The 16,810-nt window shown below is 45.8% G+C and overlaps 1 protein-coding gene across 1 annotated transcript in view; it reads left to right on the top strand.

The window, feature by feature from the left end:
• The window catches only part of LOC141240126 (uncharacterized), a 38,172-nt gene extending 32,239 nt beyond the window's left edge, over positions 1–5,933 (top strand). The window contains exon 2 of the mRNA XM_073668597.1: positions 4,248–5,933. Within this exon, the coding sequence (XP_073524698.1) occupies positions 4,248–5,933 (1,686 nt within the window). The remainder of the gene's footprint in view (positions 1–4,247) is intronic.
• Positions 5,934–16,810: the final 10,877 nt, after the last annotated feature.

Here is a 16,810-nt window from a genome sequence, read left to right as displayed (position 1 = left end):
ACACCGTGTTGCGTTTGGAGAGCCCCTGTGTGCCCAAACTTTGGAGCTCCCCCACAAGTGACCCCATTTTGAAAACTAGACCCCGCAAGGCACCTATCTAGATTCATAGTGAGCACTTGGAACCCCAGGTGCTTCACAAATTGATTCATAAAAATGAAAAAGTGTTTTTTTTTCACTTTTTCATTTTTACGAATCAATTTGTGAAGCACCTGGGGGTTCCAAGTGCTCACTATGTATCTAGATAGGTGCCTTGGGGGGTCTAGTTTCCAAAATGTGGTCACTTGTAGGGGAGCTCTAAAGTTTGGGCACACAGGGGCTCTCCAAACTCAACATGGTGTCTGCTAACAATTTGAGCCGACATTTTGTTAGCGGATATCATCTTGCATTTGGAGTGTCCCTGTGTGCCCAAACATTGGAGCTCCCCCACAAGTGACCCCATTTTGGAAACTAGACCCCCCAAGGCACCTATCTAGATGCATAGTGAGCACTTGGAACCCCAGGTGCTTCACAAATTGATTCATAAAAATGAAAAAGTGTTTTTTTTTTCACTTTTTCATTTTTACGAATCAATTTGTGAAGCAGCTGGGGGTTCCAAGTGCTCACTATGCATCTAGAAAGGTGCCTTGGGGGGTCTAGTTTCCAAAATGGGGTCACTTGTGGGGGAGCTCCAAAGTTTGGGCACAGAGGGGCTCTCCAAACGCAACGTGGTGTCCGCTAACAATTTGAGCCGATTTTCCATTCAATTTGTTAGCGGATACCATGTTGCATTTGGAGAGTCCCTGTGTGCCCAAACATTGGAGCTCCCCCACAAGTGACCCCATTTTGGAAACTAGACCCCCCAAGGCACCTATCTAGATGCATAGTGAGCACTTGGAACCCCAGGTGCTTCACAAATTGATTCATAAAAATGAAAAAGTGTTTTTTTTTTCACTTTTTCATTTTTACGAATCAATTTGTGAAGCACCTGGGGGTTCCAAGTGCTCACTATGCATCTAGAAAGGTGCCTTGGGGGGGTCTAGTTTCCAAAATGGGGTCACTTGTGGGGGAGCTCCAAAGTTTGGGCACAGAGGGGCTCTCCAAACGCAACGTGGTGTCCGCTAACAATTTAAGCCGATTTTCCATTCAATTTGTTAGCGGATACCATGTTGCATTTGGAGAGTCCCTGTGTGCCCAAACATTGGAGCTCCCCCACAAGTGACCCCATTTTGGAAACTAGACCCCCCAAGGCACCTATCTAGATGCATAGTGCGCACTTGGAACCCCAGGTGCTTCACAAATTGATTCATAAAAATGAAAAAGTGTTTTTTTTTTCACTTTTTCATTTTTACGAATCACTTTGTGAAGCACCTGGGGGTTCCAAGTGCTCACTATGCATCTAGAAAGGTGCCTTGGGGGGTCTAGTTTCCAAAATGGGGTCACTTGTGGGGGAGCTCCAAAGTTTGGGCACACAGGGGCTCTCCAAACGCAACACGGTGTCCGCTAACAATTTGAGCCGACAATTTGTTAGTGGATATCATGTTGCATTTGGAGAGTCCCACAACATGGCGTCCGCTAATTATTCAAGCAAATTTTACAATCAAAAAGTCAAATGGCGCTCCTTCCCTTCCGAGCCCTGCCGTGCGCCCAAACAGTGTTTTTTCCCCAAATATTGGGTATCTGCGTACCCAGGGGAAATTGCACAACAAATTTTGGGGTCCATTTTTTCTTGTTACCCCTGTGAAAATAAAAAAAATTAGGTCTAAAGTAACATTTTTGCGAAAAAAGTTAAATGTTCATTTTTTTCTTCCACATTCAAAAAATTCCTGTAAAGCACCTGAAGGGTTAATAAAGTTCTTGAATGTGGTTTTGAGCACCTTGAGGGGTGCAGTTTTTAGAATGGTGTCACTTTTGGGTATTTTCTGTCATAAAGACCCCTCAAAGTGACTTCAAATGTGATGTGGTCCCTAAAAAAATGGTTTTGTAAATTTTGTTGGAAAAATGAGAAATCGCTGGTCAACTTTTAACCCTTATAGCTCCCTAACAAAAAAAAATTTTGGTTCCAAAATTGTGCTGATGTAAAGTAGACATGTGGGAAATGTTATTTATTAACTCTTTTGTGTGACATATCTCTCTGATTTCAGGGCTTAAAAATTCAAATTTTGAAAATTGCAAAATTTTCAAAATTTTCGCCAAATTTCTGTTTTTTTCACAAATAAACGCAAGTGATATCGAAGAAATTTTTCCACAATCATGAAGTACAATATGTCACGAAAAAACAGTCTCAGAATCAGGGGAATCCGTTGAAGCGTTCCAGAGTAATTACCTCATAAAGTGACAGTGGTCAGAATTGTAAAAATTGACCTGGTCATTAACGTGCAAACCACCCTCGGGGCTTAAGGGGTTAATGAGAAAAATAAATGAACTTTTTAGAATTTACCAAATGGCTGCAATGAAACAAAGAGTGGAAAATGTAAAGGGGTCTGAATACTTCCCGTACCCACTGTAAGTGTTCAGCGTACAGCACAGGATAAATATGATCCAAAATGTTCTGTACCCCAAAATGCCACCATTAAGAGCTTCTACTCAACCCACAAAAAACAAGTCCCCACTCAGGTTCATCATCTGTAAACAGTAATATAGGGGGTGTCCATATCACTGGAAGCACAAAGGCTCTGGAAAAGTGACTTGGCTCCCACTTAAAGAAATCCAGTGACATCTGCGCTCCCAAATCCAAATGCCCCCTCCTCCTGAGCCCCACAGTGGGCAGTTAGCATCCACATGTTTGGCATTACTGTAGCGGGGAGAGACAATTTATTTCTCCAGAAAGCACTAGCTGGGAATCATGTACTGGGCGCTACAACGTAAGGGCACTGCAATGTACCGGACACTACAATGTACTGGCCACTATAAGGGAATATTTGCATTTTCACTTCGCAACATCCATTACTGTTCTTTTCTGGAAAGCACCCATGGAGTCAAATTCATCACTACACCTATAGATACATTTCCATAGGGTGTAATTTCCAAACTGGTGTCACTTGAGGGGGGATTCTGCTCTTCTGCCACTTAGGGGCTTTGTATATGGAGTCTGGAAACTGTTCTACTAAAGTTTGTTCTCCAAGAGTAAAATATTGCTCCTTCCCTCCCGAGTCTCGCCATGTGGCTAAGCAGTACAGTACAGACACATATGGGGTATTGCCCCGTTCAGCAGAAATTGTATAACAAATTATGTGGTCATTTTTACCAATTTTCCCTTGTGAAAATGTAAAATCTGGGGCTAAAATAACATTATAGTGGTAAAAATGTAATTTTTTTTTTCTTCACTGTTCAATTGTATAACATTTTGTGTATCACAATTACCTTGCATTCATTGGGAAAGTGAGCGGTGGATTCTGGATGTGACGCGCGGGGAAACCCCACCCACAGCCCGGCATCCACCGCGGGGATCGCATCACCGAGTCACGCCTCACTTGACGTGACATCAGGAGAAGCAAGAGCCGGCTGCAGCCGGGGGTCGCGTGATGTTGGTGAGTGGCCAGCGATAGCGCCGCTCGCAGCCAATAAAGACAAAGCTAGGTAATTAGAAAAAATCTTCTCTCAACGGGTTAATTACATTGGGGGCATTTTTAATAGTAGTGGACAACTTCTTTAATTGCGTGGACAATTTTCTATATTAAGGCCAAGATATGAAGCTTGAGAGAGTGAAATGGCACTGGAGGTACATTAAGGGAACCAGTCATCAGTAATTACCACTTAAATAACTATTTGCTGTCTAATCTCTGCCACCCCTGACTTGTGCCAATGTCACCAGTTTATAAGTGTCATTCACTTTACCTGTCATTGTGTTAATGTTATGGCATGTAGTTGTCCTCCTTATTCCCGGTACTTTTACTGACGAGGGTCTTCATTGTGAGCTCCAGAAAATACATTTAGAAAACTCTTTTGTGTTGAAAAAAACCCTCAGATCTAATTTATCTTTCATCCTAATAGGAAATCCTTGTGAAAATAACGGTTCATTACTAAATTGTAAAAAAGAAGATCTCATGAAGCACTCTAATGGAGAAAACCTCATCACCCTTCCTGCACCTCCTGGACTTCACAGCGCTTCACTTTCTTATAATCCTCCTGATCATGAGGAATCATCTAATGAGCAATCTCGTATTATTACCAAAAGTCCAGGTGGCAAAGTGGATTCAAGATTTCAGTGTGACAAGCAATTTACAAAAAGCTCAGATTTTTTAACACACAGAAAACACAAAGGAAAAAAGCCATACTCCTGTTCAGAATGTGGGAAATGCTTTACATATAAATCAAAATATGTTATACATGAGAGAATTCACACAGGAGAAAAGCCATTTTCATGTTCGGAATGTGAGAAGTCCTTCAAACATAAAGAGTATCTTATTACACATCAGAGAATTCATACAGGAGAGAAGCCATATTCATGTTCGGAATGTGGGAAATGTTGTAGAAGTAAATCAGACCTTGTTAAACATCAAAGAATTCACACAGGAGAAAAACCTTTTTCATGTTTACAATGTAGTAGGTGCTTTCCAGATCAATCACAACTTGTTATACATCAGAGAATTCACACAGTAGAAAAGCCGTATTCATGTTCAGAATGTGGGAAATCTTTTACTTGTAAATCAAGTCTTACTACACATGAGAGAATTCACACTGGAGAGAAGCCGTATTCATGTTCAGAATGTGAAAAGTCGTTCACAAATAACTGGAGTCTTATTAACCATCAGAGAATTCATACAGGAGAGAAGCCATTTTCATGTTCGGAATGTGGGAAATGTTGTAGAAGTAAATCAGACCTTGTTAAACATCAAAGAATTCACACAGGAGAAAAACCTTTTTCATGTTTACAATGTAGAAGATGCTTTTCAGATAAATCACAACTTGTTATATATCAGAGAATTCACACAGGAGAAAAGCCGTATTCATGTTCAGAATGTGGAAAGTCCTTCACAGGTAAAGGAAGTCTTATTATACATCAGAGAATTCACACAGGAGAGAAGCCATATTCATGTTCGGAATGTGGGAAATGTTTTACATTTAAATGGAGTCTTATTACACATCATAGAATTCACACAGGAGAGAAGCCATATTCATGTTCAGAATGTGGGAAGTCCTTTACATATAAAAGGAGTCTTATTCCACATCAGCGAATTCACACAGGAGAGAAGCCATATTCATGTTCAGATTGTGGGAAATGCTTTAGAAATAAAGGGAATCTTATTACACATCAGAGAAATCACACAGGAGAAAAAACATTTTCATGTTCACTATGTGAGAAGTCCTTCACAAATAAAGGGAGTCTTATAACACATCAGAGAATTCACACAGGAGAAAAAACATTTTTGTGTTCACTATGTGGGAAGACCTTCACAGCTAAAGGGCATCTTAGTAGACATCAGAGCATTCATACTGGAAAGTCGCCATATTCATGCTCAGAATGTGGGAAGTGTTTTAGTTATAAATCAGATCTTGTTAAACATCACCGAATTCACACAGGAGAAAAGCCGTATTCATGTCCAGAATGTGGGAAATGCTTTACAGAGAAATCAACACTTGTGACACACGAGAAAATTCACACAGGAGAGCAGCCGTATTCATGTTCAGAATGTGGGAAATCTTTTATACATAAATATCAACTTGCTACACATAAGAGAATTCATACAGGAGAAAACACATTTTCATGTTCAGAATGTGGGAAATGTTTTATATATAAATCGGAACTTGTTATACATCAAAGAATTCACACAGGAGAGAAGCCGTATTCATGTTCATTCTGTGAGAAATGCTTTACTAAAAAAAATTATCTTGTGCAGCATGAGAGAAGTCACACAGGAGAGAAGCCGTATTCATGTTCAGAATGTGGGAAATCTTTTATACATAAATCACACCTTGTAAAACATGAAAGAAGTCATACGGGAAAGAAAGTGTAATTATGTTCACTGTGTTTTATAAAGTTTAGTAAACATTGTTCAGCATAAATGAGTACACCCCCTTTGATGAGTAAGATTTTATTTAATAGCTCACTGAACACAAGATCAATTTCTAAAATTTTGCCAACACTAAGTTTCATAGAACATTTTTTTGTAATCAAAACATGAAAGTAAGGGTAATAATATAACTCTCATTACAAAATCTTCAGTTTTACTCAAATTAGTTGATGCAAAAATGAGTACACCCCACATCAAAAGCTACTACATCTATTATTTTGTATGGCCTCCATAATTTTAAAGGACGGCACCAAGTTTTCTAGGCCTGGAATGAACAAGTTAGTGACAATACTACATCTATCTTTATTCTCTTTTTCGATAACGAGCTCTTAGAGGCTGGATGGAGCGATGACAACTTGTCTCTTCAGAATTCCCCATAGGTGTTTGGTTGGGTTCAGATTAGGAGACACTTGGCTACTGAATCACTGTCACCCTGTTCTTCAGAAATGTAACAGTGGTCTACCAAGGGAACAGAGTGATGGCAGCATCTTCTCTTTCACTACAGAGCAGAACATCTGTGAATTCAAGATCCCATCAATGAAATGTAGCTCCTCATGCAGCCCCACCACCAGGTCTCACTGTAGACACCATGCATTCTCATTGTATTCCTCACCTCTTCAATGTCATACAGTTTTGAAGCCATCAGTTCCAAAAAAAACCCATTTATTTTGGTCTCATCACTCCAGAGTATAAAGTCCCAGGAGTCTTCTTATGCTTCCGCATGTGTCCTGGCAGATTGTAGGGCGGCTTTTTTGTGCATGGGATTTAGGAGAGGCTTTCTATGTGGACAACACCCATGTCTGCCATTCCTCTATAGAAAACATTGTCTGCTTTCAGCTCATCTCTCAATGCTTGGATGAAAAATCACAGTTGGGAAGGAATGGACGGGACAAAGAAAGTTACTGATGTTATGGAGACCCTCTTTGCTTTAAGGAGAACTTTGGAATAGACAGCAAAAGGGTCTTCACATTGCCAGCGAGATTCAAATTAAGATACTTCATTGTTACAACTGAACAGAAAACCGAAAATAGCCTTATCAGTAACAAACACATTTCCCTTGGCCCAAGGTAAAAACCTTCTCAGGGACTTAACAGGAAGCCAGTATCTTAATCAGATATTTCACAATGTATGTCTTAAACACTCAAGCAGAGGCCTCATGGAATAGATGGTTTATATAAATTGATTTTCTAATTAACCCCTTTACCCCCGAGGGTGGTTTGCACGTTAATGACCAGGCCAATTTTTACAATTCTGACCTCTGTCACTTTATGAGGTAATTACTCTGGACCGCTTCAACAGATTCCCCTGATTCTGAGACTGTTTTTTCGTGACATATTGTACTTCATGATAGTGGTAAAATTTCTTCGATATCACTTGCGTTTATTTGTGAAAAAAAAACGGAAATTTGGCGAAAATTTTGCAATTTTCAAAATTTGAATTTTTATGCCCTTAAATCAGAGAGATATGTCACACAAAGGAGTTAATAAATAACATTTCCCACATGTCTACTTTACATCAGCACAATTTTGGAACCCAAATTTTTTTTTATTGGGGAGCTATAAGGGTTAAAAGTTGACCAGCGATTTCTCATTTTTCCAACAAAATTTACAAAACCATTTTTTTAGGGACCACATCATATTTGAAGTGACTTTGAGGGGTCTTTATTACAGAAAATACCCAAAAGTGACACCATTCTAAAAACTGCACCCCTCAAGGTGCTCAAAACCACATTCAAGAACTTTATTAACTCTTCAGGTGCTTCACAGGAATTTTTGGAATGTGGAAGAAAAAAATGAACATTTAACTTTTTTCACAAAAATGTTACTTTAGACCCAATTTTTCTTATTTTCGCAGGGGTAACAGGAAAAAATGGACCCCAAAATTTGTTGTGCAATTTCCCCTGGGCACGCAGATACCCCATATGTGGGGAAAAACCACTGTTTGGGTGCACGGCAGGGCTCGGAAGGGAAGGAGCACCATTTGACTTTTTGATTGTAAAATTTGCTTGAATAATTAGCGGACGCCATGTTGCGTTTGGAGAGCCCCTGTGTGCCTAAACATTGGAGCTCCCCCACAAGTGACCCCATTTTGGAAACTAGACCCCCCCAAGGCACCTATCTAGATGCAAAAAACCAAGCAATGTGAACTGAGGTCTAAGATGGTACACATGCAAGAAATAAGAGTATGTTCACACTAGCAAAAAGAAACAAAACCTACAAAAGACAAAAAATATATCACATACCCTACCATCATTATATATAAATGTAAAGCAAAGTTGCATATGAAATATAGGGTACTTAGTGAACTATTTTTGATCAAAAAATGTATACAAGCCGTCCCACCAGCGACAAGGTGACCCTAATTGGGATGGTCCTACACTGTCTATATTAAAAACCTTAGGAAAGATGGCACCGGAATTTTAATGCTTCGGTCGCGGTGCCGCATTAAAGATAGGGCATATAAATACGTATCTGGTCCATAAGGCCCAGGGCACAGATACGTATTAATATGCCCTATGTCGTAAAGGGGTTAATAATGATATCTAGATATTAAAAATTAACCATAACAACTCCTCCCTTTTTATTATTTTACAAAACAATTTATTCATCAGCTACTTCCCCATGCTATAAAAGCCTGGAGGGGACGAATCCCGTTCACCGACAAATATCTTGCTGTAGCATCGGCGTCTCTGCCCCCTGACAGGCAGAGACGCTGTCCCACTCACCTCCTCGCTCCCCGTTCACCAGTGCTCCTCTTCCTGCTGCCGGTGCGCAGCTCCACGGGCACTGTGCTTAGGGCGCGCGCTCCCTCCCTCTTAAAGGGGCCGCGCGCACCGTCCTAAGGAGTCCCCGGCCAATAGCCGAGGGTCCTCCCATATATAAGGCACCTCCTCCAAAATGGAGGTGCCCGAGCAAAAGTTGTTGCACAGTGTTTCTGACCTCTGCTTCAGCCCTCAGGTCTCGCTGCTAGCCTGACTTCCAGTCTTGCCCGCCAGCCTGTTACCTGCCTGTTACCAACCGTGCCTGCCTGTCCGCTCACCTGGGAGCACTTGCCTGTTGCCTGCCTGTTACCTGCCGTGCCTGCCAGCCTGCTCACCTGGGAGCACTTGCCTGTTACCTGCTTGTTACCTGCTGTGCCTACCCGGAGGCTCCTGCTGTCACTTGCCGTGACCACCTGCCAGCCTACCCGGAGGCTCCTGCCGTCACTTGCCGTGACCACCTGCCAGCCCACCTAGAGGCTCCTGCCGTCACTTGCCGTGACCACCTGCCAGTCTACCCGGAGACTCCTGCCGTCACTTGTCATGACCACCTGCCAGCCCACCTAGAGACTTCTGCCGTCACTTGCTGTGTCTACCTGATAGCCTACCTGGAGGCTTCTGCTCGTCAGCCTGCCTGCTGTGCCTACCTGCTATTCCAGTCAGTCCCTGCCATCTGTACTGTGGGAGTCACCTGCTCCCTTACAAGGTCGTCCCCAGAGTAGCACCTAGTCCCTCGGCTCGGTCTCTCCCTGGTCACGGAGTCGTTAGCCGCCGTACGACCAGGGTCGGTCCGAGTTGATACTTAGTTACGCCCCTCTGGGTCCCTCCTTGCACCGTAGCACAGAGGTTCCACCTCCCTGACCTGTAACAGTTTGCTTGGGCCATGGAACCCGGTGGCAACCAGACCCCCGCAATCTCCGACCTGCACTAGGAGGTCTTACGTCAGAGGGCTCAACAGGAGTCGGTCCTGTCCTTCCTGCGGTCTGTTAACTCTCGCCTAGGCGAATTGTCCGATCCGTCTGTGTCCATTTATGGTCAGGCAGCGCCTGCTTCCGTGGCACCACAACCTAGTCCTATTAGGGCGTCCGGCTATTGACCCTGGCTCACGGCACCCCCACGTTTTGCTGGCATCCCCGACTTAGCTCGAGGTTTCATAAACCAGTGCACCCTGCACTTTGAACTCTTGGCACATCAGTTCATCTCCGACCGGGCCAAGGTGGCATTCATCATGTCCCATCTCACTGGGGAAGCACTGGCATGGCTAAATCCCCTGTGGGAGAGAGGGGATCCCCTGGTGTCTGACCTATCATCTTTCCTCGCTGCTTTCCGGAAAGTTTTCGATGATCCAGGACGAAAATCCTCTTCAGCCTCCTCTCTGCTACGTCTCCGCCAAGAGAGTCTCACCGTGGGCCAATATGCCATACGGTTCCGTACCCTCGCTTCTGAGCTTGCCTGGGACAACAAGGCTCTGGTGTCCATCTTCTGGGAGGGTCTTTCCGGTCGGATTAAGGACGAGTTAGCCGGTCGGGACATTCCTACCACCTTGGATGACCTAGGGTCACTAGGTACTTGGATTAACATCCATTTCCAAGAACGTACCAAAGAGACTACCCGGGAGAAAAAGTTTCCTTGCCTTGCTCCTACTTTCCAGAGACCTGCCTCTCAACCAGTCACTCCCCGGGCGCACTCGCCCGAACCTATGCAGATCGACCAGACCAAGATGGTCAAATCTCGCCAAGAGTCACGCCGAGCCGAGGGGAGCTGTTTCTATTGTGGCAGTAAGGAGCACTTCATCCGTTCCAGCCCGGAGAAGCCGGGAAACTCCAGTGTCTAGGACCGCTCGGAGAGGTCATCCTAGGCAAAAGTAAGCCCTCTCCGCCCCTGACTTTGTCTGTCTCTATCTCCTGGGGAGAGAACCGTCACTTTGAAATTGCTCACCTGGATTCTGGAGCTGCTGGAAACCTCATTTCCCAGTCCCTGGTAGAGAGATACCGGATTCCCACCAAACCTCTGGCTGAACCATTGTCAGTTACCTCCGTGGATGGAAGACTCCTTCCTGTAACCATCCTGCTCGTCACTGAACCCATAACCCTGCAGGTGGGAATGCTGCACTCTGAGAAGATCTCCTTCCATGTGCTGTCTGGACTCTCTTACTCCCTATTGCTAGGTCTACCCTGGCTCCAGACACATGAACCCGTGCTGAACTGGCAATCTGGTGAAGTACTCCGGTGGGGGCAGGACTGCCATAGGACCTGCCTGGTTCCGGTTCGCCCGGCTCATCCTCCACCTACCCCGGCTAATTTACCCAGTCTACCGGCACCTTACTGGCCCTATGCAGATGTCTTCGGTAAAAAGGAAGCAGAGACACTGCCATCTCATAGGCCATATGATTGCCTGATCGACCTGGTACCCGGCGCCACTCCACCCCGTGGGCGTATTTAACCGTTGTCGTCGGCCGAAACCCAGGCCATGTCGGAGTACATCGAGGAGAATCTGGCCAGGGAATTCATCCGGAAATCTACCTCCCCGGCTGGAGCCGGATTCTTCTTCGTTAAGAAGAAAGATGGTTCATTACGCCCCTGTATTGACTATAGAGGACTCAACCAAATCACGGTAAAGAACAAATACCCCCTGCCGCTCATCTCCAAGTTGTTTGACCGTCTTAAGGGAGCTAGGATCTTTACCAAGCTAGATCTATGTGGGGCATATAACCTGGTCCGAATCCATCAAGGAGACGAGTGGAAGACGGCATTCAATACCCGGGACGGGACGTGTGATGCCCTTCGGTCTCTGCAATGCTCCTGCAGTCTTCCAAGAATTGGTCAACGATATCTTCCGTGATCTTCTTTACTCTTGCGTGGTGGTGTACCTGGACGATATCTTGGTCTTCTCTCCGGATCTTCACACACACCGGAGGGATGTTCGTCAGGTCCTGCTTAGGCTCAGGCAGAATCACCTCTATGCAAAGTTCGAGAAATGCCTCTTCGAGCAGACCTCTCTTCCTTTCCTGAGCTATGTTATCTCCCAGACAGGCCTACGAATGGATCCCGAGAAGCTCTCTGCTGTCCTAAAGTGGCCCCGTCCGGAGGGGTTGAAGGCGATTCAGCGATTCCTGGGCTTCGCCAACTACTATAGTCTCTTCATCCCGCACTTCTCTTCCCGGACTGCTCCCATATCTGCGCTCACCCGGAAGGGAGCAAATCCCAAGGAATGGTCGCCCGAAGCTGAGGAGGCCTTCCTTTCCTTAAAGCAAGCCTTCTCCTCTGCCCCAGTGCTGCACCGTCCGGATAGCAACAAACAGTTCTACCTGGAGGTTGATGCTTCCTCCTCCGGAGCCGGAGCGGTGCTCACCCAAAAGTCTTCATCCCGGAGAATGGTAACCTGCGGCTTCTTCTCCAAACTCTTCTCCTCGTCTGAGCGCAACTACTCCATAGGAGACCAAGAACTCTTAGCCCTTAAATTGGTGCTGGAGGAGTGGTGTTACCTGCTTAAAGGGGCTCTATACCCAGTGATCATCTATACGGATCACAAAAAACTGGCATATCTCCAGAATGCCCAAAGACTCAATCTGCGTCAGGCCCGGTGGTCTTTGTTCTTCGCCCGCTTCGACTTCGTCCTACATTTCCGCCCGGCGGACAAGAATGTCAAAGCCGATGCCTTGTCCCGATCCTTCCTGTCCTCCAATCAAGAGGAGGAGCCTATGCACATCATCGACCCCTCCAAAGTGATGAATGTGGCCCCTTTGGATCTGACTCGTCTTCCATCCGGTAAGACGTTTGTAGCGGTACCAGATCGTGAGAAGGATCTTCACTGGGGTCATTCATCTAAACTAGCCGGCCATGCTGGCCAAAAGAAGACCTTGCTACTCATTACCCGGCATTACTGGTGGCCTACCCTGCGCAAGGATGTGGTAGACTTCTTCTCGGCCTGTTCATCTTGTGCCCGCAACAAAGTTCCCAGACATCTTCCAGCCGGTCGCCTCTTGCCTCTTCCCGTACCTGCTGCCCCGTGGTAGCACATTGCCATGGACTTTATTACTGATCTCCCTGTTTCTGCCGGTTGTACAGTCATTTTGGTGGTCGCCGACCGCTTCTCTAAGATGGCCCACTTCATTCCTCTGCCTGGTCTCCCGTCTGCATCGGAGCTGGCCAAGGATTTTTTCCGTCATATTTTCCGTCTCCATGGCCTACCCCTCCACATTGTATCGGATCGAGGGGTTCAGTTCACCTCACGTTTCTGGAGAGCTACCTGTAAGCTACTGGATGTCACCCTGGATTTCTCCTCCGCCTACCATCCACAGTCCAATGGCCAAGTGGACAGTATCAACCAAATCCTTATCAGCTACCTCCGGCACTTTGTTAACGCTCACCATACCGATTGGGTGGAGCTCCTACCATGGGCCGAATTCTCCTACAACAACAATGAGTGCGAATCTACTTCTAAATCCCCGTTCTTCGTGGACCACGGTCAACATCCCCAGATTCCGTTTCCCATCTCCGCATCGGTGGACAACCCTGCTGCGGAGGCTCTTGTCAGCGAATTCTCCACCATTTGGGAAAATAATAGGTCCGCATTTCTTCAGTCCTCCGAGCGGATGAAGAAACATGCTGACAAGAGACGTCTGGATCCGCCTCAATTCCGCCCGGGAGATAAAGTCTGGCTCTCTTCCAAACATGTCCGACTCAAAATACCCTCCTATAAGTTGGGTCCTCGGTTTATCGGTCCATTTGAAGTTCTCAAACAAATCAACCCAGTGACCTACAAGTTAAAACTCCCGGCCACCTTACGGATTCCCAACTCCTTCCATGCATCTCTCCTTAAACCAGTTGTGTTTAACTCTTTTTCCAATCTAGGTACTCCCCCTGCTCCAGTTTCCGCTGAGGACGTTTTTGAGGTAGAGAACATTCTGGCCACTAAGAGGGTAAGAGGAAAGACCCTTTTTCTAGTGGATTGGAAGGGGTTTGGCCCAGAGGAGAGAACTTGGGAACCCAGGGAGAACATTCATGCCCCGCTTCTCCTTGAAAAATTCCTTTCTGGCCTAAAAAAGAGGGGGCATAAAGGGGGGGGGGGGTACTGTAGCATCGGCGTCTCTGCCCCCTGCGAGGCAGAGACGCCGTCCCACTCACCTCCTCGCTCCCCGCTCTGCTTTCACCAGCGCTCCTCTTCCTGCTGCCGGGCACTGTGCTTAGGGCGCGCGCGCGCTCCCTCCCTCTTAAAGGGGCCGCGCGCGCCATCCTAAGGAGTCCCCGGCTAATAGCCGAGGGTCCTCCCATACATAAGGCACCTCCTCCAAAAAGGACTTACCTGCCAGCCCGCTCACCTGGGAGCACTTGCCTGTTACCTGCCATGCCTACCTGGAGGCTCCTGCCGTCACCACCTGCCAGCCTACCAGGAGGCTCCTGCCGTCACCACCTGCCAGCCCACCTAGAGGCTCCTGCTGTCACTTGCCGTCACCACCTGCCAGCCTACCAGGAGGCTCCTGCCGTCACCACCTGCAAGCCCACCTAGAGGCTCCTGCTGTCACTTGCCGTGACCACCTGCCAGTCTACCCGGAGGCTCCTGCCGTCACTTGCCGTGACCACCTGCCAGCCCACCTAGAGACTCCTGCTCTCACTTGCCGTGTCTACCTGATAGCCCACCTGGAGGCTTCTGCTCGTCAGCCTGCCTGCTGTGCCTACCTGCTATTCCGGTCAGTCCCTGCCATCTGTACCATGGGAGTCACCTGCTCCCTTACAAGGTCGTCCCCATAGTAGCACCTGGTCCCTCGGCTCGGTCCCTCCCTGGTCACGGAGTCGTTAGCCGCCGTACGACCAGGGTCGGTCCGAGTTGATACTTAGTTACGCCCCTCTGGGTCCCTCCTTGCAACGTAGCACAGAGGTTCCACCTCCCTGACCCGTAACACTTGCTTGTAAATCTCATCATATATGTTTATAGGAGAAGTGGCATTATATTTCGCAGGCCTGTGTTGCTTAATCTTGTGTGTTTTCTTGCATAGTCTCTTAATAAAAAATATACTAATCCTGGCAGCTATATACACTAGTAATATCAAAATTCCCATCTGTAGAATACCTTGTAGGATACCCATTAGCCATCCACCTAAACCCTTGAACCAATTGACAGGATTAAGAAATGAGAAGGTGTCGCTCCACCAGGAATCTTTGTTGACATGATGTTCTTGGAGCCACGCATCCCTCATTTCTCTAACTAACTCTATCTTTGTCTTTACCTGGAAATTTCCTGCAGGGTCTATGTAGTGGCTACAGGTAGGGCCTATTATCTGACACATCCCGCCCTCTCTAGCAGTCAAGTAATCTAGCACTATGGTGTGTTGGTTAGTAACTGCAATTAGTTGTTTCTGTACAATATTAGATGTATTGAGAACGTCAAGAATCTGGAAGATCTGGTCATCTAGATAATCAGTCGCTTTTACCAACTTATCCCACATTTACATTATGAATGGGTAAATGTATAAAACACTAAAAAATTTGTTAGCCACCCCCATTTCTACAAGATGCGGTTTACCATTTGGTCTGGGCTTGTCGTCTGCAGCTCGTCTGTACAGTGTGTGTAGCGGGATTGCTTTAATATCTACTCTTGTGTGAGGTACTATAAAAGTAGAAGGTGTCAGAAAGGCCAGTGTACAAACTCCTGTGAAATTGTTGGGTAACCACTTGTAAGCCTGATGTCCACATACAATATATAAACTCTCTGGTGCTCCAACCATAGTGTTGTTGAACAGACTAGCAATCCATTTAGATAACAAGGTGGTGCTTAATTGTTCCATAATTCTTTCCTGATACTGAGTGTCATTTGAGGTAAAACCTGATATTAGATTTTGAAAGGTGACATTTACACTATGAAGCTTAGGATTGAGAGTGGCATCAACCGCTATACACTGCGTAGTAGTGGTAGCAGATCCATTACACTCTGAATAGTCAGCTGTAGAGAAAGGAAACCCTCTGGATTTTATCTGAATACAGCTGCAAGAGGTAAAGTTTGGATAACGGGAGAGGTCGACACGACTGGTTGCCCAAGGCATTTCAGTCTGACTTAGAGGCGGACCACTCCTGTTAAACAACAACCATGGCTCAGTCACCCAAGCAGCTACAGTTAGACCTACAGCCTTCGTTTTCTTTGTTGTTCTTAATCTAATAGGAAGACTGTGGTTACTTAAGTAAAACATTTCATTCAAAGTCACAGGAATAGCTAAATAAGGCATAGTATTGGAGGATATTGGACTATGGGTGCATATCCAACAGTTCTTAGGACGGTCATTGGAGTTCATGTCTTGGAGTAAGACTTCGTGATGCTTTATCAGTTTGTTATCCCAGTTCTCTTTAAGTACTTCATGGAGAGTTAGGGCAAGGGGTACGGTTGCTATCACCATAGTCCAAACAAACAGGGTCATCATCTTTGCTGCTGCTGGGGTTCAAAATCTTTTTACAATGGCTGGCGTGGATCCAAGTGTCCTTGCCTTGAAGCTTGACCGAAGTGGCAGTGGTTAACAGCACTTGGAATGGTTCACTGTATCTGGGCTCCAGTGGTCTCCTCATATGTCTCTTTACCACGACCCAGTCTCCTGGTACCAAAATGTGAGTGCCGCTGAGCCAATTTGGGTCTGGGATAGAGGAAAGAACACGATTATGAGTAACAGTCAAATGTTTATGCAACTCCAGAACATATTCAGTGAGAGAACCATAGGAGGCTGCAGCTGCTGTGGGAAATACAACCCTGTCTTAGGGACACTACCAAACAGTATTTCATATGGGGACAGCTTCTCCCTCCCCCTTGGGGCAGTCCTCACTGAATACAATGCTATGGGCAAACAATCTACCCAGGACAAGTATGTTTCTTCCATGCACTTTTGGATTTTTAGCTTCAAGGTACCATTGAGACGTTCCACCTTCACACTACTTTGTGGATGATAGGGAACATGGAAAGCCTGTTCTATCCCAAGAGTGACCATGATTTGTTTCATTAGTTCCCCAGTAAAGTGGGTTCCACTGTCACTTTCTATAGTTTCGGGCACCCCATATCTACAAACCACCTCACTGATCAATTT

This window comes from Phyllobates terribilis, unplaced genomic scaffold (genome assembly GCF_046119375.1).
Source record: "Phyllobates terribilis strain yellow unplaced genomic scaffold, ASM4611937v1 Scaffold_796__1_contigs__length_659822, whole genome shotgun sequence".
Lineage (NCBI taxonomy): Eukaryota > Metazoa > Chordata > Amphibia > Anura > Dendrobatidae > Phyllobates > Phyllobates terribilis.
The sequence above is the reverse complement of the archived record's forward strand: the minus strand, read 5'-3'. Positions and strand labels throughout refer to the sequence as shown.